The sequence below is a fragment of the Lithobates pipiens genome, unplaced genomic scaffold (assembly GCF_037356315.1).
Source record: "Lithobates pipiens isolate NorthernLeopardFrog02 unplaced genomic scaffold, aLitPip1_a1.2 Scaffold_13, whole genome shotgun sequence".
NCBI classification, from domain to species: domain Eukaryota; kingdom Metazoa; phylum Chordata; class Amphibia; order Anura; family Ranidae; genus Lithobates; species Lithobates pipiens.
In genome coordinates this window covers 123,584,248-123,608,592 of record NW_027507718.1, presented here as the reverse complement: position 1 = coordinate 123,608,592, position 24,345 = coordinate 123,584,248, and the positions used below count along the sequence as shown (strand labels likewise).

The 24,345-nt window shown below is 43.8% G+C and overlaps 1 protein-coding gene across 2 annotated transcripts in view; it reads left to right on the top strand.

Moving 5' to 3' along the window:
* MED26 (mediator complex subunit 26) overlaps positions 1-23,956 on the top strand; it is a 65,970-nt gene extending 42,014 nt beyond the window's left edge. For both annotated transcript variants that reach the window (XM_077475501.1, XM_077475502.1), the window contains 2 exons: positions 18,721-18,795; positions 20,928-23,956. In XM_077475501.1, the coding sequence (XP_077331627.1) occupies positions 18,721-18,795; positions 20,928-22,604 (1,752 nt within the window). In that variant the 3' untranslated portion in view covers positions 22,605-23,956. The remainder of the gene's footprint in view (positions 1-18,720; positions 18,796-20,927) is intronic.
* Positions 23,957-24,345: the final 389 nt, after the last annotated feature.

Here is a 24,345-nt window from a genome sequence, read left to right as displayed (position 1 = left end):
ATGTGATGCATAGTAGTCCATTATGCTTTGCCTTTGCAGGGAATGAAAGAGGAAGTAAAACCCATCAGGGTTTACTTCCTCTTTAAGGCCACGAGTTTTATCTCGGATGCTTCCACTGATTCAGTGAAATTTACGGCTAAAACGTCCGCACTTTCAGTGGCAGCTAGAAGAGCGGTATGGATAAAGACATGGGGTGGTGACACAGCGTCCAAATCTCGCCTGTGTAGTGTCCCTTTTACAGGGGATTTGGTTTTTGTCCCTGAATTAGATACCGCCTTAGAAAGGACGGCAGACAGGAAGAAGACTTTTCCCATCAAAAAAGATTTTTTCAAGAAAAATTTTTCATCCCTTTAAAGAACCCGCCAAGAGGGAGGGGTTCAAGCCTAAAAAGCACTGGACAGGTCAAAAAGGGAAGGGAAAAGGGGGCTTACTCTTTAGCTGCCTCAGTCAGGCCCCTAAGCCCCAGTGACATCAGGCTCCCTGTGGGGGGAAGGTTATCGAGCTTTCTTCCACAAGGTTTGTTTTAAACATAATAAAGAGAGGGTATGCGTTAGAGTTTCACAGCTGCCCACCCTCAAAATTTCTTGTAACAAAGCTCCTGCGCCATTCAGAGAAGGCCAGGGCTTTACCTTTGTTGTTAGGGGAAATGGTGGATCAAGAGGTATTGACACCAGTCCCCATTCAGGAGCAGGGGAACGGTTTTTACTCACATATATTTGTGGTAAAAAAGCCATCCGGGAAGTTCAGACTGATTATGAACCTCCGCCCTCTGAATCTCTCCATCCGGTAAAAGAAGTTACGGATGGATCTTTACCAAAGTTCTCGGGGAGGCACTAGCTCCGTTAAGGCTTCAGTCGGTCTCGATCATTCCATATCTAGACGACTTACTGCTGACGGCCCACTCGGAGAAAAAGCTCTCTGAGGACTTACAGTTAACACAGCTCAGTCTCGGACAGCTGGGATGGATTATCAATCAGGAAAAGTCCAAGACTGTTCCTACTCAGGAAATCCTATGCCTAGGCTACAAAGTCAGCTCAGTGGAGCAAACGATAGTACTGCCGGAGGAAAAGATTTTGAACCTGTGGCGCAGAATCTCTTTTCTCCAAACCTCTTCCAAGTGCACAGTAAGAGAGATCATGTCAGTGCTAGGCCTCATGACGGCAGCCATTCCAGCTGTGCAATGGGCCAGTGTCCATCAGAGACCTCCAGGGTTTCTTGCTAGATCAATTGAAGGGCAAGGAGTTGGAGGAAGAGGTATCAATTCCCAGAAGAATAAAGCAGTCCCTCTGGTGATGGAAGGACGCAGGGAACCTAAGCAATGCGGTTCTGGGTCTTGCCTATCACCTCTACTCTGACCACAGATGCAAGCAGTTGAGGAGCTCATCTCAACTCAAACTGGGCCCAGGGCCAGTGGACTCAGGAGGAAAGGCTCCTCTCCTCCAATTGGAAGGAGTTAGCGGCAATCCTCAGCGCTATGTTGGCCTTCCAGACCTTGCTGCAGGGTCATCATCTACAGGTCCGCTCAGACAATATGACGGCTGTAGCATATCTAAACAAACAAGGAGGTACCAGAAGTCCTCGTTTGATATCAGTGGCCAGACACATTTTTCAGTGGGCAGAGTCCAATCTAAAATCCATTTCTGCGATTCATTTGAAGGGGGAGATGAACTGCACTGCGGACTTCTTGAGTCGACAACAAGTTTCAAATCAAGAATGGGTCGCTACATCCAGAAGTTTTCAATCTGATAGTAACTCACTGGGGAAGGCCAGTAGTGGATCTTTTTGCAAACAGGTCGAATGCAAAAGTCCAAAATTTTTGCTATGACCAGGGGATCGTCCCTTGGCAGTAGATGCTTTACAAACTCCATGGTCTTTCAGCCTGGCATATGCGTTTCCACCTCTCCACCTTATCCCGAGGGTTCTAGCAAAGTTCCTTGCGGAGGAGACTTGCTTAATCCTTGTGGCACCATATTGGCCCAAAAGGCCATGGTTTACAACGCTGCTACAGCTGTCGGACCAGCCTCCACTGAGACTTTCCTGCATACGAGATCTCCTGTCGCAGGGACCTCTTTTTCACCCTCAGGTAACCTTGTTGAGCCTCTCGGCGTGGTTACTGAGGAGGAAATCTTGAGAAGGAAGGTTCTGACGGATAAGGTGATCCAGACCCTCTACCCTTGTAGAAAACCAACTACCAGGGCTATATATAGGAAAGTCTGGAGAAAATTCAATGGTTGGTTGGACAACTGTGGGAGGAAGGGCATGCACACAGCTGATATCCTTCAGTTCTTACAAGAGGGGGTAGACAAGAGGTTAACCCCTAGTACTATCAAGGTTCAGATAGCTGCCTTAAGTGTGTACTTAGAAAGACGGTTGCAGGAAGATCCTTTCATTTCTAGATTTTGTAAGGCAATCTCTAGACGTAAGCTAGTCAGTCAACCAAACTCCTTCCTGGGATTTAGCTGTAGTTTTGAAAGCGTTCTTAGGATCTCCTTTCGAACCTATATTGGAGTCCTCTCTAAGATTGGTCACGTTCAAGACAGTCCTGTTGGTAGCAATCACTTCAGCCCGCAGGGTTAGTGAGATGCAAGCTTTTTCTATAAGAGAACCGTTCCTACAGATCTTGGAAGATAGAGTGATTCTAAAAACAGACCCTGGGTTCTTGCCAAAAGTGGCATCTAAATTTCACAGGTCGCAGGACATCGTCCTTCTTTCTGTCAGAATGCGTCAAATAAGGAGGAAACTTTTCATTTGTTGGATGTTAAACGTTGTATTTTAGAATACCTTAAGGTAACAAGTCCGTTTAGAATCTCCGATTCCCTCTTCGTCCTTTTTTCAGGTCAACGCAAAGGACAGAAGGCCTCAAAAGCCACCATAGCTAGGTGGATCAGGTTAGCTATTAGAGGGTTATAGAGCAATGAACAAAGACCCTCCTGGGGGTGTTGGGGCCCATTCCACAAGGGCATTGGCGGCTTCCTGGGCAGAAAGGGCTGGTGCTACCCCGGAGCAAATTTGTAAGGCGGCCACGTGGTCAAGCTTTTCCACCTTTACAAAACATTATCGACTGGATCTAATGTCCAGTCAGGATCAGGCTTTTGGGAGGAAAGTCCTCCAGGCCGTGGTCCCACCCTAATCTGGTGAGTACTTGGGGATCCTCTCAGGGGCTGTCCTGGAAGAAAACTGGAGTTAGTACTCACCGGTAACTCCTTTTCCAGTGGTCTTCCAGGACAGCACGATCCCACCCTTTATTTTTTTTTTCACAAGCTTAATACAATAATGATATTGTTGTGGTTATGTTGTTGTTTCTTACAATTCCATACTTCGGTTCTTGGTAAACGACTGACCCAGGGACCTGAAGGTCCGCCTTTTGAACTGATTGGCAATGTGTTTCCGGTAACGATGGGAGGGACTCCATCTCTCAGGGGCTGTCCTGGAAGACCACTGGAAAAGGAGTTACCAGTGAGTACTAACTCCAGTTTTTCTAGTCTTTGGATTGTGAAGAAGGGACAGCTACAAATTGAGGCAATCCTGTGCTTGCCTCTACAATTAAGCGTGTGCAATATTGACTGGGAGAGCCAGCATTCCGTATTGTGTTCTGCAGTGCAAGAAATTATGAGAGGCTAATATTCAGAAAGATTGGATACTAAGTGTTTTTAAGCGCTTACAAAAAAAGTTTAAATATTTCAATCTGAATTTTGGTTTTTAGAAACTTTTAAAAATTCTACCACCTATTCCCTTTCTTGGAAAAGGATTGTAATTCTCCTTTTTACTGGTGAATGATTGGTAAATGCTGGTATGAAAGTTGAAGTGTTTTTCAAAATGTACCATTCAGATTCCAAATTGTCAGTGTTTTTCAAAAACTTTTTACTTGTATGTAGTGAAGGGTTATACATGGCGAAGGGTTAAAACCAGTCTGTTTTTATTTTTTTGGTGCTGGTGTCCCTTTCAGGAGATTTCTATTTACCGTCTGTCCTAGAGATGTAAGGGAAATTAATTTTCCCTCTTAAATGCTTGTTACAGGCCCCCCAAATTATTATTTAGCCACCTTTTTAGTGACCACTCTAAAAGTTTTTTTTTTTTTTTTTTTTTTATTTATTTATTTATTTTGAAAGTTTCAGTTGCTTTCTCTTGCAGTGGTTTTCAGGATTGAGTGTGAAGCTGTTTTAGGGACATAGAAGCCAATACAAATTTAACAGAAGTTCTAAAGCCACGTACACACGTAGCCATCTGTGCGACGTACTTAGTCTGGCGGACTTTCTGCCAGACTGTCCGGACTTTCCGAACGGGCTACTTGCCCACACACTTACTAAGTCCACCGTACTATCCGCCCTACTTTTGAAATGAACGGACTCGCCCACACACGCGGAGGAAAGTCCGCTCATTTCGAGCACGTCTCCAGGTAGGCGGGGCCTGCGAAGGATACGTCGCTGGCCCCGCCGCCTGGTATGGACTTAAAGGGGAACCCCAACGCCGAAATAAATCGGCGTGGGGGTCCCCCCAACGTCCACAACAGACCCTTGTCCGAGCACGCTACCCGGCCGGCCAGGAAAGGAGGGGCGAGCGAGCGCCCCCCCTCCTGAGCCGTACCAGGCCGCGTGCCCTCAACATGGGGGGTGCCTTGGGGAAGGGGGGGCGCGCGCCCCCCCCACCCCAAAGCACCCTGTCCCCATGTTGATGACCGTTGGTTGTCGGGGTCTGCGGGCGGGGGGCTTATCGGAATCCGGGAGCCCCCTTTAATAAGGGGGCCCCCAGATACCGGCCCCCCACCCTATGTGAATGAGTATGGGGTACAATGTACCCCTACCCATTCACCTGTAAAATAAAGTACAAACAAAAACAACACACAAGATAAAATATTTTATTGCACAGCTCCGGGGGTCTTCTGTCTTCGGGGTTCTTCTCGCCGGACTCCTCCGCTATCTTCTTGTAGCTCTTTTACTAGCGGAGGAGCCCGGCATTCTTCTTTGTCGCCGCGGCCTCTTCTTCCGACTTCGGGGGTCTTGTCCCCCTCTTCGGTTCTTCTGCCGGGCCACCGCGCCTTCTTCTAGCTCTTTTACAGGCAGTGGCCCGGTCTTCTGTCGCTGCCGCCGCCTTCCGTTCTTCTGTTCTTGTCTTCTTCTTCAGATGTTGCCTCGCCGAGTCCTCCGCTCACAATGACGGGGAGCGGGCACGCGGTGACTTATATAGGGACAAGGGGCGGGGTCTTCGGTGGATGTCACATGGGTGGATGTCACATGGGTGGATGTCACATGGCGACAGTCCCAGCATCCTCCGAGACTGTGACATCGTAAGGGGGCGGGGTTACCATGTGACATCCACCGAAGACCCCGCCCCTTGTCCCTATATAAGTCGCCGCGTGCCCGCTCCCCGTCATTGTGAGGGGCCTTGGGGTTCCCCTTTAAGTCCATACCAGGTGACGGGGCCAGCGACGTCTCCTTCGCGGGCCCCGCCTACCTGGAGACCCGCTCGAAATGAGCCGACTTTTCTACAGTGGGAAGATTGGAGTGCAACACTGCCTTCTAAGTCCGCCGTACTTTCGGGGTCAAAAAAGTATGCCGGAGGGCAAAACACGGGGAGGATTGTTTGCCGGACTTTTCCGCCCGCTTGTTTGATCGTGTGTACGCGGCATTATCCACACTCCATCCAAAACTAAAGAAGGTTTTGTCTGTATAGTCTTGAATTCAAACACCTTTTTCCTGAACCATATTGCAGTGTAATAGATCAAAGGCACTGAGCAAAGTTAACTCTGAGCTTTCTTTTGGAGGTATTTGATCATCTCTGCGGTTTTTATTTTTTGTGCTATAAACAAAAAATATTTTACTTTCTGCTATAAAACGTTTCCAAATAAAGAAAAGTTAACCGCTTCCCGCCCGCCCTATAGCCGAATGACGGCCTTAGGGCGGGCCGCTTCCCTCGCCTGGCCGTCCCTGGACGGCCTGGTGTTTACTTCCGCAATGCGCGCCGCCGCGGGCGCGCATCGCGGAAGTTCTGTGTTTGCCGTGTCCCCCGGGGACAGGCAAACACAGATCGCTGTAAACGGCCAATCACAGCGGCCGTTTACAGCGTGATCGGCGTGTCCAATGGGAGATGATCTCATATGTAAACATATGAGATCATCTCTCAGACAGCGTGTGAGAGGGGAGAGAAGAACGGCTGCAGCAGCCGTCAGTGTACAAAAGAAAAAAAAAAAAAAAAGTAAAAAAAAAGTTTAAAAAAAAGTGCCATCCTCCCCCAGAGCCATCCTCCCCCAGTGCCATCCTCCCCCAGTGCCATCCTGCCCCAGTGCCATCCTGCCCCAGTGCCATCCTGCCCCAGTGCCATCCTGCCCCAGTGCCATCCGCCCCAGTGCCATCCACCCCACCCCAGTGCCACCTGCCCGCAGTGCTATCTGTCCCCAGTGCCACCTGTTGTCAGTGCCATTTGTCCCCAGTGCCATCTGTCATCAGTGCCACGTATAAGTGGCATCTGTCATCAGTGCCACGTGTTATTAGTGCCACATAGTGCCATCTGTCATCAGTGCCACGTATTAGTGCCATCTGTCATCAGTGCCACGTATCAGTGCCACGTATCAGTGCCATTTGTCATCAGTGCCACCTGTCAGTGTCACGTGCCATCTGTTGTCAGTGTCACGTGTCATCAATGCCACTTATCAGTGCCATCTGTCATCAGTGTCACGCGTCATTGGTGCCACGTATTAGTGCCATCTGTCACCGGTGGCACGTATTAGTGCCACGTATTAGTGCCACATGTCATCAGTGCCACGTATTAGTGCCACGTGTCATCAGTGCCACGTATTAGTGCCACGTGTCATCAGTGCCACATATTAGTGCCACGTGTCATCAGTGCCACGTATTAGTGCCACGTGTCATCAGTGCCACATATTAGTGTCATCTGTCATCAGTGCCACGTGTCATCAGTGCCACGTATAAGTGTCATCATTGCCACGTATCAGTGCCATCTGTCATCAGTGTCACGTGTCATTGTCCTGGTATTTCAAAAGTGTAATAAATAGTCAACAAGTTAGATGTGTAATTTATGCTTCTAGAACACGTGATGGCGCTCCCTGCATGTTGGGCCTCTCTATGTGGCCAGGCTGTGAAAAAGTCCCACACATGTGGTATTGTAATACTCAGGGGGAGTATCAGAATTTTTTGGGGGGTGTCATTTGTGGTATACACATGCCACGTGAGAGAAATAACCTATTACAATGACAATTTTGTGGAGAAAAATAAAGAAAATGAAAAATCTTCATTTTGCAAAGAATTGTGGGAAAAAAATGACAACATCAAAAAGCTCACCATGCCTCTTACTAAATACCTTGGAATATCTACTTTCCAAAAAGGGGTGATTTGGGGGGTATTTGTACTTTCCTGACTTGTTCGGGTCACAAGAAGCGAGATAGGCCACCAGTACATCAGATGTGATCAATTTTGTGCGATTCGCACCACAGCTTGTAGACTCTCTAACTTTCACAAAGACCAAATAATATCCACTAATTTGGGTTATTTTTACCAAAGATATGTAGCAGTATAAATTGTGGCCAAAATTTATGAAGAAAAATTAATAATTTGCATAATTCTGTCACAGAAACAAAGAAATATGCGTTTTTTTCAAAATTTTTGGTCTTTTTTCATTTATAGCGCAAAAAATAAAAACCCCAGAGGTGATCAAATACCACCAAAAGAAAGCTCTATTTGTGGGAAAAAAAGGACACAAAATTCATTTGGGTACAGTGTTGCATGACTGAGTAATTGTCATTCAAAGTGTGAGAGCACCGAAAGCTGAAAATTGGTCTGGGCAGGAAGGGTGTTTAAGTGCCCAGTAAGCAAGTGGTTAAATCGAATTTCTTCAATTTAGCCCAATATGTGTTCACATATTTTTGGTTAAAAAAAAAAAAAAAAAACATAAGCGTATATTGATTGATTTTGCTCAAAAGTTGGTCTACAAATTATGGGATATATTTATGGTATTTTTATTTATTTTTGCTAATAATGGCGGCGATCAGTGACTTATAGCGGGACTGCAACATTGCGGCAGACAAATCATACACTAAGTAACACCTTTTTTTGGGGACCAGAGACACTAATACAGTAATCAGTGCTAAAAATATGCACTGTCACTGTACTAATGACATGCGGGAAGGGGTTATCAGGGGCGTTTAAAGGGTTAAATGTGTTCCTAGGGAGTGCTTACTAACTGTGGGGGAGGTGCTTGTATTGTGAGAAGGCAGAGATCCGTGTTCCTGCTTGGTAGAAACCCAGGATCACTACCTTTCCTACAGACAGAACGGTGATCTGCCTTGTTTACATAGTCAGACCGCTGTTGTGCTTCTCTTGGGAACAAATGGTGGGTCCTCGCTGATTGGCTCCCGCTGTGTCCAATCACAGCGACAATGGACCCCAGACCCGGAAGTGCAAAATCGCTTACCTGTACATGATTTTGCACAGCAGAGCTGGCGTATATGTACTGTATACAGTCGGAAAGCAGTTAATATGCTCTGGTGACGAGACATTTTTTCCCTGCTAATCGGGGGAGTTCTCCTGCCTCTGGAGCATAGATCGGGCTGTTGGAAATGTTGCTTCCCCCAATAGGTGGTGTCCACATCACACGTACAGTGATGTAGACTCCTGAAGAAGGACCCCTGTAAAGTAAATGGATGGGTTTTAAAAAGAGGCAGCGAGGTGCAGTTGTATCGATTTCTCTCTGCTTGTCAAACGCTTCTGAAATGCAAGCCGTGTAATCTTCGGCAGGTCATAGATGGTGCAAATTTTATTTCCTTCTACAACGGGTTGCAAAAAAGAAATTCACATGATTTCCCCCATTAACACAGCCAGCTGCTGAGACATTGGGGAGGGGGGGGGGGGGTCTGCGTCCCCGGAAGACCAGTGATTGATGGTGGCTTTACCAGCCGCTAGCAATAATTGCAAGTCAAATCCTGCAGGCTGGTTGTACCCAAGTCGATTTGAAGAGAGAAGGATCATGTGACAATGCCTTCAGTTAAAATAAAATGGGCATTTGAATAGGTGTGTGTGTGTGTTGCTAATATCTGGGAGATGAGCTTAGTTTTTGTTACAGTTCTGTTGTAATTTTTATACTTTATTTTTGTTTCTGCTTTTAAGGGGTAAAATGTGTAACTGCTTTTAACAAGCTGAAAACCAAATCCCTAAGTATTATAAACCTGATTCTATAGACTCCTACTATTGATTAGAAGTAGGAAGAGGTATCCAAAGACTTTGGTAACCAAGTTGTAATTCAAAAGAAACACCACAGACATACACGTTGCTCTACTATTGTCGTAGAATAGTCTAATCTTTCTGTCACGTGATTGTGAAAAGTTGTCCGGTTTTATATTGCTATTGCAAACCTGTTTGCAATGTACTCTTGTCTTATCCCTCCTCAGCTGCACATCATGCTGCTATACTGTGTCCCTTGTCACTGGTGTGTGTTAATCAGTTATAACCTGATCACTGTCCTGACAAGCAGTCCTATGAATAGCTTAGCTCATTATTTATAGGACTGACCCAGGGCATGATGGGTTGGGAGTCTTGCATTGTAAACTGCCTGAAGTCCTGAGAGCAGTGAAGTTTAACCCCTACCATGACTCAGTCTTGTGCATAATTGCTCTTATTCCTATACTTTGTTGCCAGTGCTGAGATTTTAAGAAACCACTTAAGCTTATGATGCTGGTAAATTGAGGTCTGATGTATTAAAACCTGTTTGATTTGTCTCAGAAGGAGTTTTTTGAATCTTCATCTGTAGATTGTCACTGTAGCTCTGCAATTTAAAACCTGTGCTTTGGCAAGGCTTTGTATTTACATTCCCATGGCATCAGGAATTTACCACCTCCATGGCATCAGGAATGGATCTTCCTGGCATGTTCAATTTTTGTTGCTGTTAGTAATTTTGCAAATAATCCAGACATGTTTCTTATTGTCTTGTGGTTTACACTTTCATTCAATATTAACTATTTTTAAGCTGCTAATCTTTTCTTCGATTTCTGGCCTAAGACGAGTTTTCCTGGGAAATTTTGTTTTCTTTTATCTGGAGGATTTCTCACCTTGACATCCTGACATCTTGACACCCTGCCTTCATTCTTGAGCTAAGGGCAGATGGATTCTAGGAATTAAAGGAGAAGTTAACCTTTGCACAAAAAAGTTTTATAAATGCACATCTTTTTTTGCGGGTAAAAAATGTGCATTGTGTTTTTTGATATTAGGAGCCTGTAAAGCATTGCACCAACCATCAGATCGCTGATGCCATGCAGGTCTCCGCCACTCTCTATCAGTATACATGTACAGCCTATACAGGTAAGTTGATACTTGCTGACAGACTCCATGATCTACCACAGTCAATAAGACTGAACTCTGAGGAAGAGCCTAGTCCTCGAAATGTGTTAGCCTATTAGGTCTTCACCTTCTCCTACCGCATGATATGATGCAATGTGGACTTAATGACGCTGTACCACATGATGCAATTTGTTACATTTGTCATCTTGTGAGTATAATATTTACCATCTATTACCTTAATAAAGTGATGGGTTTAAGGTAATGCACTAGGTCTGTGCGCCCTGTCCTTTTGTGACTAAGGGTGTCGGACTTGTAGTTCATTCATACACCGAGCCCTGTGTAAGAATGACGCAGCTGTGTGGGCGGAGCCCTGCTGCTTTCAAAAACTGACAGCTTGTAGGGGGAACCGTTCCCTGTACTGCTGGTGGGCGTGGCAGCACTGGGAACATGCTTACATGTTCCCAAAGGTGAACTTGGCCTTTAAATTCATCTGCCCTTACTCAAGATGGCAGCAGCTAGAAATGCAAGGGGAGTGTTTTTCAAAGTGGTTTCTCAACACAAAATCATGGAGAGAGGGATGAATTTTCTTTCGACATTAAAAATGCATTGAATAGCATTTTCCGTTTGGGATCAGATACAGTTCTGCTTTAGAGCCCTTTCACACCGAGGGCGTTTTGCAGGCGCTATAGCATTAGAAATAGCGCCTGCAATCCACCCTCAAACTGCTGCCCCATTCATTCCAGTGTGAAAGCCCCGAGGGCTTTCACACCGGAGCGGTGCGCTAGCAGGACGTCTGGAAAAGTCCTGCCAGTAGCTTCTTTGGAGCTTCTTTGGAGCGGTGAAGGAGCGGTGTGTTTACCACTCCTCCACCGCTGCTCCCCATTGAAAGCCTATACCGCCGGCAAAACGCCGCTATTGCGGGCAGTTTTAACCCTTTCTCGGCCGCTAGCGGGGGTAAAAGCGCCCCGCTAGCGGCCGAAATGCGCCGCAAATCCGATGGTAAAATGCCACTAAAAGTAGTGGCGTTTTACAGCCGATGCTTTAGGCTTGGCTGTGTGAAAGGGGTCTTAGGACCTTTTTGGCTAATTTTATTTTACTGTCAAATCTTTGTGGTCTTTGAAACGCATAATACCTTATTCTAGTGTCTCATTACATGAATACATAATATCGATGAGACCTTCTATGCCAGATTTGATGGTGCGATTTGTCATACATTCATTTATTTCTTCTTTCTCTGCCAGGCAATTGTTTTGGAGCGATCCTGCTTGGGTGCTGCCCAAAGCCCCTATTCCATGGGGCACTCATGTGGGCTCGCTCCTGAGTCCTGCATCCATTAACGCAGACAGCAGCACTCAGCCCTACCACCCCAGCTCCTGTGTCACTGGATTTGATGGTCAGCAGCAGGAGCCAGTAGGTCCTGTTGCTATCAGTCTGTCCATTTGAGTAGCCGGCTGGAGCCGCTGAAAAATCTGAAAAGTCTGGGGGGCTGCTTCAGCAAAGAATGCTTTTCACCTTAAAGCATAGAATGCATTAAAGTGGTTGTAAACCTTACGACCAACTTGGACCTACAGGTAAGCCTTAATCTAGGCTTACCTGTAGGTCAAAGAAATATCTCCTAAACCTACATGGTTTAGGAGATATTTGGCGAAAGACAGGAACCGCTGTCTACGGCGCATGCGCTGTAGACAGCGGCGCACTGAGCACGCCGCGGTCAACGGCGATATGCCGCGAGTGGCGGCTCCCGTGCGCATGCGCGTGAGTGACGTCATCGCGGCTTCGCCGAATGTCAGCGGCGGAGCAGCGAGACCCACGAGAAGATGGATGTGCCGGACTACAGGAGACAGCGGTGACTTCGCTGGCTCCTGTGTCGGGTAAGTGACACATAATGAGCTACTATGCGATGCATAGTAGTCCATTATGCTTTACCTTTGCAGGGAATCAAAGAGGAAGTAAACCCATCAGGGTTTACTTCCTCTTTAAGGTGAAAAACCTTGAGACGTAACAATCGCTTTAAGGTCTTTAAAAATGTAAGCCAGAAAAAATGAATGTAATGGAGAGTAGGCTTCTTTATTACAATATTGCTCATCTGAGGTTGGCACTCCAGGAACTACCTGTTCATGGTGTGCATCATTCCTCTCTCCTACAGCTTCTGGGTTAATGGAGAGGCTAGTTTGTGTACACTAACATTCCTTTAACGGGCATGAGGCTTATAGTATAATTAAAAACATTGATTCATATTTTTTTCACCTTCGTTGGATATGTGTAGAGATTTATACCAGATATGACATGTTATTGCTTTAATGACAAGGTCTGTTCCTTAGTCATTTTCCCTCTGCAGCATTCACTTGTGCAGGTGCTCTTTTCCTGAAATTCAAGCTAAGCAACAACAGTCAGATTTCAGTTTCACATTGCTCATATGACGGAAAATGTTGATGTCAGAGGTAGTTAAAGTGGGTGTGACTAATTCTGCTTTTACAGTGCAGTGTGCAGGCGCAATGTGGGTGGTTATGCTAGCCAGAAGTCAGGCTCTCTGTAGTTATAGAATGTAATTTACTGCTGGACCTGTGCTGCACACTTGCATTACACATGGAACCTGCAGTTAGGCAGCATAGTGTGTTTAGGGATTACAGGTCGTCATTCTGGCTAGCATATCCTCTACACTACAGAGCAAACTCTAAGAAAACGCAAACCTTTTTTATTTTTTTTGGTATTGTTTACTGTGTACCCTGAAATCAGCTATTTGGGTTAAGACCAGGATAAAGGTCTTTGCTATGGGGAATTCTGGGAGCAATTCGTTTTAATTATGTTGCACACTGGATATGTCTTTTGCTGTACATATGATTTGGGGGGGGGGGGGGTAGTAAAAAGCTGTAATGCATCTGTACATATCTTTCTAAACCACCTTTTTCTGTTTTTTGTTTGGTTTCTGGAGGTCTTGGTTTGCATATGCATTTGCAGATATATCATGCAGACTGGCAGAATTTGTCCATTTTGTTCCTCCCTTTCACTCATATTGTATGCATTTAGCTCTTCCAGGTAGGGATTCGATGTCAGCCAGAGAACGACAATCGAGCAGAGGCAGAACAGCGGTCTGCCTATGTAAACGAGGCAGATTGCTGTTCTGACAGGAGAGATGAAATGTGTGTTCCTGCAATGCAAGGAATACATTTCTGCTCTTCCCCCTAGTAAAAGCAACCGCTGCCGTATACTAAAACACTGGTCCCCAAAAAGTGTCAGAATGTCTGCCACAATATCGCAGTCCCACTGAAAGTCACTGATTGCTGCCATTACTATAGTTTGCAGACGCTATAACTTTTGCACAAACTAACAATTATAGTCTTGGGATTATTTTTTATTTTTATTTTTTTACCAAAAATATGTAGCCGCATACACATTGGCTTTAAATTTATGAAGACATTTTCTTTAAAAAAAATTTATTGGATAGGTTTTATAGCAGATAATAAAAATAGTGTGTGCGCAAAAAAAGTAAAAAATGCAGAGATTATGACATACCACCAAAAGAGAGCTCCATTTGTGGGGGGGGGGGGGGGGGAATTACACGTTTTATTTGGGTACAGCATTGAATGACCGCGCAGTTGTCCATTAAAGTAACTTGGTGCTGTACTGCAAACAATGGCCTGGTCATGAAGGAGGGTACATCTTCTGACGGTCAAGTGGTTATAAATGAGCTTGGTGGAAGCCTTTCCTATTTGATAACTCTTGAGCCCTTGAGCCCTTCAGGTAAACATACTCAAATTATTCAATAATAAAGCGATTGTAAAGGTAAACTTTTTTTGTCTATACAAACTTGTCTGTAATTACCAGCTGCGATCTGCCGCCTCTTGGGTCCCCTGCTGGCACTCCTGGCCATTGCCCCCATGGGAAGCCACTTCCTATGGAGGCACTACTTTGTGCTTGCGCCCTTGTCCCTATCCCCCACTCTCTCGTCACTAGCTTTGATTGACCTCACTGGGAGCCAGAGGTTCCTGGTGCCCCAGATAAGCCAGCAAGACCTGGAAGTGAGAGGAAGAGAAGAGCTGCAGATGTGCACAGCGCTGGATCGAATGAGGGCTCAGGTAGGTAAAAGGGGGGGGGGGGGGTGAGGCAGGGATGCCCACGCCATTTTTTTTACCTTAATGCAAGGCATGCTTAGGCTTTAGAACCACTTAGTTTGTCTAGTGTTGTAGATTGGCATGTTGTGGCTTCTTTTGGAGCATATGCTTATATCCAACAGATCTTTGCTGTAGCTTTTTACCAAAAGATCTCAAGGTGATGGTTACTGGTTTTATTTTGCGCATTATGCAGTTTGTATTGGAAGTTGTAATTCTGGTTGCTATCTTTCAAAGTGTAATCGGTACTAATTCATGCAGAATGACTGCCAAGATAAGCCACCTAAGGATTGTCTGATCCCACATGAAATGGACTTCCTCTGATAACAGTAGCAGTGTAAAGCACATTCACTGTGCCTCTAAGCAGGAGCCCTGTGTGGCCCACCATCTGCTAGGTTCCAGGGTACAAATGACCATCCGCATTTGTGAGCTGGCACAGTCAACTGTAAATAGTTGGCAGCAGCTCCTGATACGCTAGTCATTTTCCTGTGCTGGAGAAGTCTGTTTGCTGGTAACTGGACCCCTCTTCCATTGCAGAAATGCTGTTGGCACATCGGTAGCTGCTGAAGGTATTGTTAAAGAACTCATTTGATTCTGAGATGAAAAGTGGCGCCTTATTCCTGCACAGCCCTGGTCAAGTCAGCTGTCAGGCAGTGATGTGTCGAGCTGGGACTTGCTTTCTACCCAAGCTGTCGGTTCCAGCCTCACAAAGACACACACATAGCCCTGCAAGGTGTGAGGGAAAGATGAAAAGAAAAATTGTCAGCTAAACTAATATCTGTAATGCTCTTTATACCTACCTGTCTGCTTTGGCATGTTGCCGTAACATGCCATTTTATGGCTGCCAGAACAGAAACCCAAACCTGCAGTTATTTTTCTCGAAATGGAACACCAAAATGAATGTTTATAATTTATTTTTGTATTAAAACCACACATCTATACTTGCTTGCTCTTTGCAATGCTTTAGCATAGAGCAGCCCCGATCCTTATGTTGCGTCCCTGGCAAAGTGCTCCATGCCCCTATTTTCAGTCGCTGCTTTCCAAGGGGGTACCCAAGCGTGCGGTCTCCCAAGTCCAGCTCCCGTGTCACATGTTTTGATTGACAGTCAATGGCTCCCGCTTCTATCTGTCCAATTGGAGAGAGACTGCAGCATGTGCCGCTGTACTCGTCAACATTGCTGGATCGGATTGGGATTGGGCTCGGGTAAGAAGGGGGGGGGGGGGTCGTCTGGTGGGGAGCTGGAGCATACAAGGTTTTTCACCTGAATGCATTCAAGTGAAAACCCTTAAAGCTTTAGAACCGCTTTTATACATGCTTTTAAGCATGAAAACCTGTGTTACAGCCCTCTAGCCATTTTAGGGGCCCAAATTGAGACGATCTCTAATTGTCAAGATGCCCACCACTACACTAGAGGGTGGTGAAAGGTGATAACATGTAACATGATCTAACTATATTCAGACATATGTCTGCAAGTGCACTTCTAAACTCAAATGGTTACCTTGATGACCGGATTCTTCTGTGTTGGGGGAGGCAGGATTAGAGCTATACTGCTTTTTTATTTTTATTTATTTTTTAATATAAAAGCGTTAGGTCTGCCAAAAAAATAAAAAATTAAAAGCCAGCAGCTACAAATACTGCAGCTGTTGACTTTTAATGTATGGACACTTACCTGTCCAGGGAGCCCACGATGTCTGCAGCCGACAATCCTCGGTAAGGGAATCGGGAAGTGAAGTCATGCAGCTTCGCTTCCTGGTTCCCTACTGCGCATGCGCAAGTCCTCACTGGTCCCTGCTGTCTTCTGTCTCCCAGAAGACAGTGAGGGAAGACAGAGTAGGTGCCGGAAGTGACGTAGGTCAACATGAGCGCAGATACCCGTGTCATACTTGGCACCTTTTCAAGGAGAGAAGATATGCAACGGAGGGGGGGGGGGGGCGGATTCCAAAAAGTGGAAGTTACACTTTTGAGCAGAACTCCACTTTAAGAGCTGTGACAATTTCAGTGTATTAACAATAAAACAAATTACAAATTATTAAAATACAATTTAAAAACCCATTATTACAGAAAATGATTAATGCCACATCATTTGTTATTTTTGCAGGATTGCACATTCTTTGGTTAAAATAATAAAAATGTATATAGCGCTCGCACACGTCCCCTTTTTTTTCTTTTTTTTTTTTTTTTTTTTTTTTCTTTCTTAGAAATAGGGTAATAACGTTTTTTGTACATACCCTTTTTTAGATTGTAAGCTCTCGCAGGCAGGGCCCTATGATCCTTCTGTTATTGTATTGTAACACTGTCTTCCCGCTACCTTGTAAAGTGCTGTGCAAACTGTTAGTGCTATTCCTAAATAATACCTGTGTGGCAGGCCTCATGGGTACTGTTGCAGGCTTGCTTTTTATTTGAAGCTTGGATCTAAGAATTGTCTCAATTCAGTGTCATTATGGTATTGGTTATTTTTTGCTATCAGTCCCAACAATTTTAGGAGTGTGTGGCCTCAAAATGTGACATAAAATGAAATTTTTGTGGCAGCCTTGTCTGCGATGTTGACTTGGTTGCTCTCATCTTGTGTTATGTAGCAATGATTAACATATTTTTTGAGAACAGATGGATATAGAAACTGTGCTTATGAGGACATCTGCTGGTCAAAGTAGTGTAGGCTTACTATTACTTCATGCAGATTAATAGAAGGCATCTAACACAAACCACCCGTGTGAAAAACCAAGATCTTGTTCTCTAACTCTACTCCACATACCATGTGACTCAGGATTCTGAGTTGCAGCTTCGCACCAGACTGTACTTGAATTTCCTTCCTGAAATGTTTCACACATGAATGTTGTTTAGCCTCATTAGAGGCCTCAGTTTGACTGTAAATGCCAGAACTTGGGAACCCTTTAAGTCCCCTTTAAATGTTTGCCCCGCATCTCCACACTGACATTTTTGAGTATCCTGTGGGTCCACAGATGTGCCAGAGGTCTCTGCTAGAGCCTGAATCCCACAACAAGCATGTACCCATCGGTAGAACGTTCTCCTGTGAGAAGACGTGGCCATCCCAAGAAATTTTGGGGGGGGGGGGGGGTGGTGCTAGGCCTTTTTCATGTAGGTAAGAAATAAAGAAGTGCTGTGCTGCACTATTAAAAAGGTAAAATGTGGTGTGTGTGTTTTTTTTTTATTTTTTTTTTAACCAGTTGTGGTTGCCAGGAGTTGAGATGTTCTATTGGGTGACGTTCCCTTTTTAAATGTGGTGATTGTGGCTCCTGCGCTAATAGGAGTAGTGGGGGAAGTAATCGCGTAAAGCAAATGCTGCACACACTGTATGAGCCAAACCAAATCTCATAGAAAGTGCATAAATTATGAGTAGAAATGGTGCTGCGCTTCTGCCGTGAAGGTGAAAGCTCAGAGGGATCCGAAGATCATCTCTGGCATAAATTCAATTGAATAAAAAATATCAGAATACCAAAATTACACAATATCTATAATATATAAATAAAATCTATAACACTAGAAATACCAGGAATCAGTATTAAAACAAATTATATAACACACACACACACACACACACACACACACACACACACACACACACACACACACACACACACACACACACGTTGTGTAGTCGGGCAGCACAGTGGTGTAGTGGTTAGCACTCTCACCTAGCAGTAAAACGGGTCCCTGGTTTGAATCCCAACCACGACACTACCTGCCTGGAGTTTGCATGTTCTCCCTGTGCCTGTGTGGGTTTCCTCTGGGTACTCCGGTTTCCTCCCGCACTCCAAAGACATGCAGGTAGGTTAATTGGCTTCTGTCTCAAATTGGCCCTAGTATACGAATAGGGACTTTGTATTGTTGGATCCTTGAGGGTAGGGACCAATGTGAGTGTGCAATGTACAGGGATAGGGACAATTGTAGACACTCACGTTGAACTGGATGGACTGGTGTCTTTATTCAACCTTACTAACTATGTAACAGGCTACTCACAAGTTAAAAGAAGTAATTGCACATGAAAACAAACGCCGAGCGGCCCGATTGTGCGTACTACGTCACTTCCGGTGTCCTACGCGTTACGTGCCTCGTGACTTCAACTGGGATAATTATCCCTACACTATGGCCGGTTCCCTTTTTAAATATTGATGTTTTTTCTATATTAAAAGCTTTTTACAAACTTAATTTTTATTTATTTTTTCCCTAGCTACTTTGTTTTCAATGACCATTGCTGTTGATCCCAAATGTTTTTTTTACAAGTGTTTTTTGTCTGATGCACGTTTTTGTAAATTTGTTCCAACTTTGATGCAAATCTCTGAATTGCTTTACCTTTTTGTCTCTCCAGATTCGTAACATGGTGGCCGTGTTGGAAGTAATCTCCAGTTTGGAGAAGTATCCAATTACCAAAGAGGCACTGGAGGTGTGTATGACCTCTTTAACCACTTTAGCCCTGTAAGATTTTACCCCCTTCCTGACCAGAGCACTTTTTACAATTTGGCGCTTCGTTGCTTTACCTGACGATTCCACGGTTCTGCCAACGTTTTAACCAAACAAAATTGCACCCTTTTGTTTTCCCCACAAATAGAGCATTCTTTTGGTATTTGATCATCTCTGCGTTTGTTTTTTTTGTTTATTTGTTTTTTCTCTATAAACAAAAAAGACAGACAATTTTGAAGAGAAATTTATTTATTTATTTTTTTTTTTTTTAAATGTCGGCTATAATATCCCCCAAAAAAACAAAATTTCTTCCTCCATTTAGGCCAATATATTTTTCGTTAAAAAAAATAAATAAAAAAAAATCATCGTAATACGTGTATATTGATAGGTTCAAAATGGTTTACAACACAAGCAGCTAGATGGGTGCATAAGGGCTTGTTTTCAAGTTTAACCACTTGATGCAAAACTACGTACCCATACATCGGTACTTTGACGCTAAATACCGGGGTTATGGCACAAGCTAGCTGCCATAACCCAGGTATTTTCAGGAACTCCATGCATTTCTCTAAGATAAAAGTGGTCTCCAGCGGATTCACCAATAGCATTTTTTTCCCGTGGATGCCTGGCTGCAGGCTCCATAGCGTGAGAGGGCGGAAGCGACGTCAAACGTCACTTCCGCCCATAGATCTCTTGAAGGAGAATTTTATTTTTTATTTTTTTCCCAAGTGACTTGTGTTTGTTTTTTTTTTTTTTATTTCATTTTAGTGTAAATATGAGATCTGTGGTCTTTTTGACCCCAGATCTCATATTTAGAAGGTCCTGTCATGCTTTTTTTTCCTGTTACAAGGGATATTTACATTCTTTTTTTTAATAGGAATAAATGTGACCTAAAAAATGTTTTAAAAAAAAAAGACTGTGTCAAATTGATAAGCGCTCGCACGCAGAAGCGAACACATACGTAAGTAGCACCCGCATATGAAAACTCTGTTCAAACCACACGTGTGAGGTATCGCCGCAATCATTAGACCTCCTCTGTAACGCAAAACTTTTAACTTGTAGACATTTTTAAACATCAACTTGAAAAATATATAGACAAAATATGCAAACTCGCGCTGATGGTGTGACAAAAGTACAATCAGTAAAGTGAAAAAATTGCACCTGCTATACACAAAGTGCTAATCACTTGAAAACCATAAATAAACATAAATGCAGCGCTCGCAAACATACTAAATGAAAGTGAAAAAATATATGTGAAAAAAATATATAAGATGAACCAACACAAAGTCCAAAAAACCGTAACTGACGTCAGTATTCCAGGAAACGGCGTCAACATTTCACCCTCCCACAGGACATCAAGGACCTGATTTCCGGTAGGCTGAGCCAGCTTAAATAAAGGGCGGAGGAGTAAACACCTCACCATCTACTATAAGCTGGCGGTCATGTGGATCTGGTGAGTAGGGACTCTTAAGAGGGTGTTGTGCACCTGAAGTTTTCATTCATTCACTTTGGATTGGAGCACCTTCAGTCATTTGTTTTGGACTTTGTTGGTTCATCTTATATATTTTTTCACATATATTTTTTTCACTTTCAATTAGTATGTTTGAGCGCTGTATTTGTATGTTTTATAATTTTTAAACATCGCCTATGGAGATTTTTAAGGGTAAAAGTTTGTAGCCATTCCACGGTTGGGTGCAATTTTGAAGCTCAAATTGTTGGGTATCGATCTACTCAATGTATCACAATATGAAAAAAAATTGGGCTAACTTTACTGTTTTGTCTTATTTTTTTAATCCAAAAATTATTATTTTTTCCAAAAAAAAGTGCGCTTGTAAGACTGCTGCGCAAATACGTTGTGAAAGTATTTCAACAAGCGCCATTTTATTCTCTTGTGTTAGATAAAAAATTTTTTTTGGGTTCTAAGTAATTTTGTAGCAAAAAAAAATATTTTAAACAAGAAGTGTCAAAAAGAGTCTCAGTCTTTAAGTGGTTAATGTTTATAGTGTAGCCGAAGGTGGTACTTTTTATATGAAGCATATCTGAGTCAAAATTCTCCTTGGAGTAGAAAATAAGGTCTAATTTTATCTCCCCCCCCCCCCTTTTTTTATTTATTTATAGGAAACCCGACTTGGAAAGCTAATTAATGATGTTCGTAAAAAGACCAGTAACGAGGATCTTGCCAAACGTGCTAAGAAACTGCTACGTAGCTGGCAGAAATTGATAGAGCCAGTACAGGCTGAGCAGGCTGCCAGGGGTACTCCCAACCCACAAGGTTCAGCAAATGGTGGTAGTACCCACAACTGTAAGATAGAGACCAATCAAACCGCACTGTTGAGCGGAAAGCCTCTTCAGGACCTTAAGGGCAGGAATGATATCCAGAAGGCTCATTCACCTAAGACTGAAAAGGTGGCCAGTCGAAAAAGGAAAGGGGAATTTAGAGATGGTACCCAAGGGCTTGCCTGCAAAGCAGGCAAACCGAATCAGGAGCTGTTCCAAAATTCTTCACCACTCCCCACCAATGGAATAGGAGGTAGTCCCCCGGAAAACCTACTTGGTCCTCTTGATGGCAGTTCACAGACTAACAGGTTGGAGACTGCTGAAAATGATAAACATGGTAAAATCCCAGTAAATGCTGTCCGGCCTCACACCAACTCCCCTGGACTTGTAAAACACTCAAGCACTTCCTCTTTACTAAAAGTGGCCGTCCTACAACAGCACAGTGTAGGGTTAGAAGAAACCCATTCTCTTCAGCCACGAAGTCCACGCTGTTCCTCTTACAGCCCTCGTGGCACTAGGGCAGAACTAGTGGCACGGCAGCACACCACATATGCACCAAAGGGTTCTGCGCCCAGCCCCTCTCAAAGGCTGCCTGGTGTAGACACTGCACATCTTCCCTCTTCTCAATCCCCTGTGCGCCCTTCTACACCCCCTGCCATAGCAAAAAGACTAGAGTCTCCTAGAAGGGATTTTGCAGTCTCTTCACCTCATAGGTCTGTAGAGCAGTTGGTCTCTACTGACTACCAACTTCAGCAGTCACCTAGGGTAACCCAACCGCACACCCCACATGGACATCGTAGTGGACAGCCTATCACAGATCCTCAAACACCTCGCAGTAGCTACTCACCAGAGTCCTCAAAAATGGACAGCGATGACGCAGCCTCTGGTTCAGACAGCCGCAAGAAAAAGAAATCTCGTAGTCGAGGAGATCAAGAAGGATACTCGGCAGATGGGAATAGCAAGCAAACCCGAGTAAAAAAGGATCGTAAATTAAAATTTGATTTCATGACTGGGCAAATAAAACCTTTAACAAACAAAGACCCATCCCAGGCAGAGATTTCAGCCCCTTCAGAACAGCACAGAACTGAGACGGACAAACAAGACCCCAAACTCGGCCTGCCAAGTCCCTTTGAACAGACAGACTGGAAGGAGTTGTCTCAAATTGGGATCATTCAGTCCTATCTCAATCGACAGAGCAGCTTGTTGTCTTCCTCTGGTGTACATACGCAGAGTGCACATTATTATATGTCTGAATATTTAAAACAGGCGGAATGCAGTAAGCGGGAAGCTAGAAAGACTCATGTTTTAGTGCCACTTGCCCTACCGAGTGAGCTGCCTGGAAAAAACAGGGAAGTGACTAGCGCTGACGTAGACAGACTTCATAATCAACATTGGCCTGGTGTCAATGGCTGTCACGATACACAAGGCAACTGGTTTGATTGGACGCAGTGCATCTCCTTGGACCCTCATGGTGATGATGGTAGATTAAACATCTTGCCTTATGTCTGCCTAGACTGAGCACCAGTCCCAAATCTGCTTTCTCATATCTGTGGTTTTCACTGCAAACCATGGTTCGCTCTGCGACCAATGCTCAAAATGGAAGATTTGATTGAGTTAAGTTCCCTTTTTTGGGGGATGTGAAGGGTTTGGGGTGTAGAGAGCCTGGAAGAGAAGCTTTGTGTCCACTACATCCTGGGAATTCTCTTCCCGTCAGAGCTCCCCCTCTGTCTGCCACACCTGTTCTTTTGTGCTAAATGCTGCTACCAGATAACTTGGCAAAGGATTACAGAAGGGGGTCAAGAAATGCAATGGAACGGTGTGCAAGGGGGGTTCCACTTGGAGTTTTGAAACTCCTATAGCAAGTGAGCTATAAAATATATGGAAAAAAATAGTGTTAAGTTCAAACCTACCCTAAGATTGCAAAAAGGTGAATTTTTCCGGTACCTGAGAAAGGGCTGGAATAAAAAAAAAAATTTATATATATGACAGGTACCTAAATCTTATGTGAAAGAGGATTTAAATAAGTTGAGAGTAAGTTACCTTAACAGAGTATGCATTATTTATTTGAATTAATGTTTTTTTTCCTTTTTCAGATTTTATTTCAATTTAAAATTTGACAGTAAAGTGTCTAAAGAGGCGCAAAGTATAGAAGTGTTCAGTTCCAAGCATCACAGCTGATCCCTTTATGTTGACTAGGGGAGAGTCTTAATAAATCATTCCCTCCTCCCTATCATATACATATTTTCTTATTTTTTCCTCTAAAGTTTTTGTTGTAACAATCTACCACCATACACAGTTCAGATCTGTAAGCTGCTGCTAGTTTCCCTTTTATAAGCCCAATATAAAATCTACCTTTCCACCGTTTGAAACCTGTTCAAGCTCCAACACATACATGTGATTTCTAACCATATTTCAGTGTTTTCAGCATCTCCACATTAGAAATGAACTGTGTTCATTTTACCCCTAGTGAGAAAAGTTCTTTAAATTACCCTAGTTTTAAAAACTTAAAGGTGACCGATGGTGCTACCAGCTTCTAAATTGTCCAGAGGCCGAACGCATAAGGCCAAGTTGGTATGCTGGGGAAAAAAGGAAAAAAAACTTAACTACTTGCTACCATTCCTTTTAGATGTAATCTGCCTTATGGGATCTCCATCAAAACGCGATTTTTTTTTTTTTTTCATTTTTTTTTTTTTTCTTTTGCAAAAAAAAAAAAAAAAATACATCAAAAAACAAAGCCTTAGTTGAATGTACAGTAAGACTTCTGTATTTCTGATATGCAGAAGAGAGCAACTTTGCTAACTTTCGTCCTATCGGTGGACAAATTGTGATATAAATGTGGAAACCATAATAATAAAAAAAAATACAAATTGTGTATAGTTTTGTTTGTTCAGAGGGACTTTATGGCTTGCATATGTACTTAACTGCAAAATAGTTATGCTTTGAAATTTATTGTATTTACTCATTTTTACCCAGTCCTTAAAATGTTATAAGAACATTAACATATCCATGTAATTTCAATGTGTTTATATCTGCAGCTTTTATTTGCAGCATAGAAGAACTAGCTATCTTACAATGAATACCCTTTTTGTTATGGCGCGACAACACTCCTGTTCCTGGCTCCCAGTTGTGTATTGCTGCGGTCACACTCTCTGCCAATGAGTCTACAAGAAGCTGTGCTAATGCACATTGCACAGGCACGCTCTGCCAATGTCGCCATCATGAAACTGGTCACGCAATTATGTATAAAGACGGGATGTAG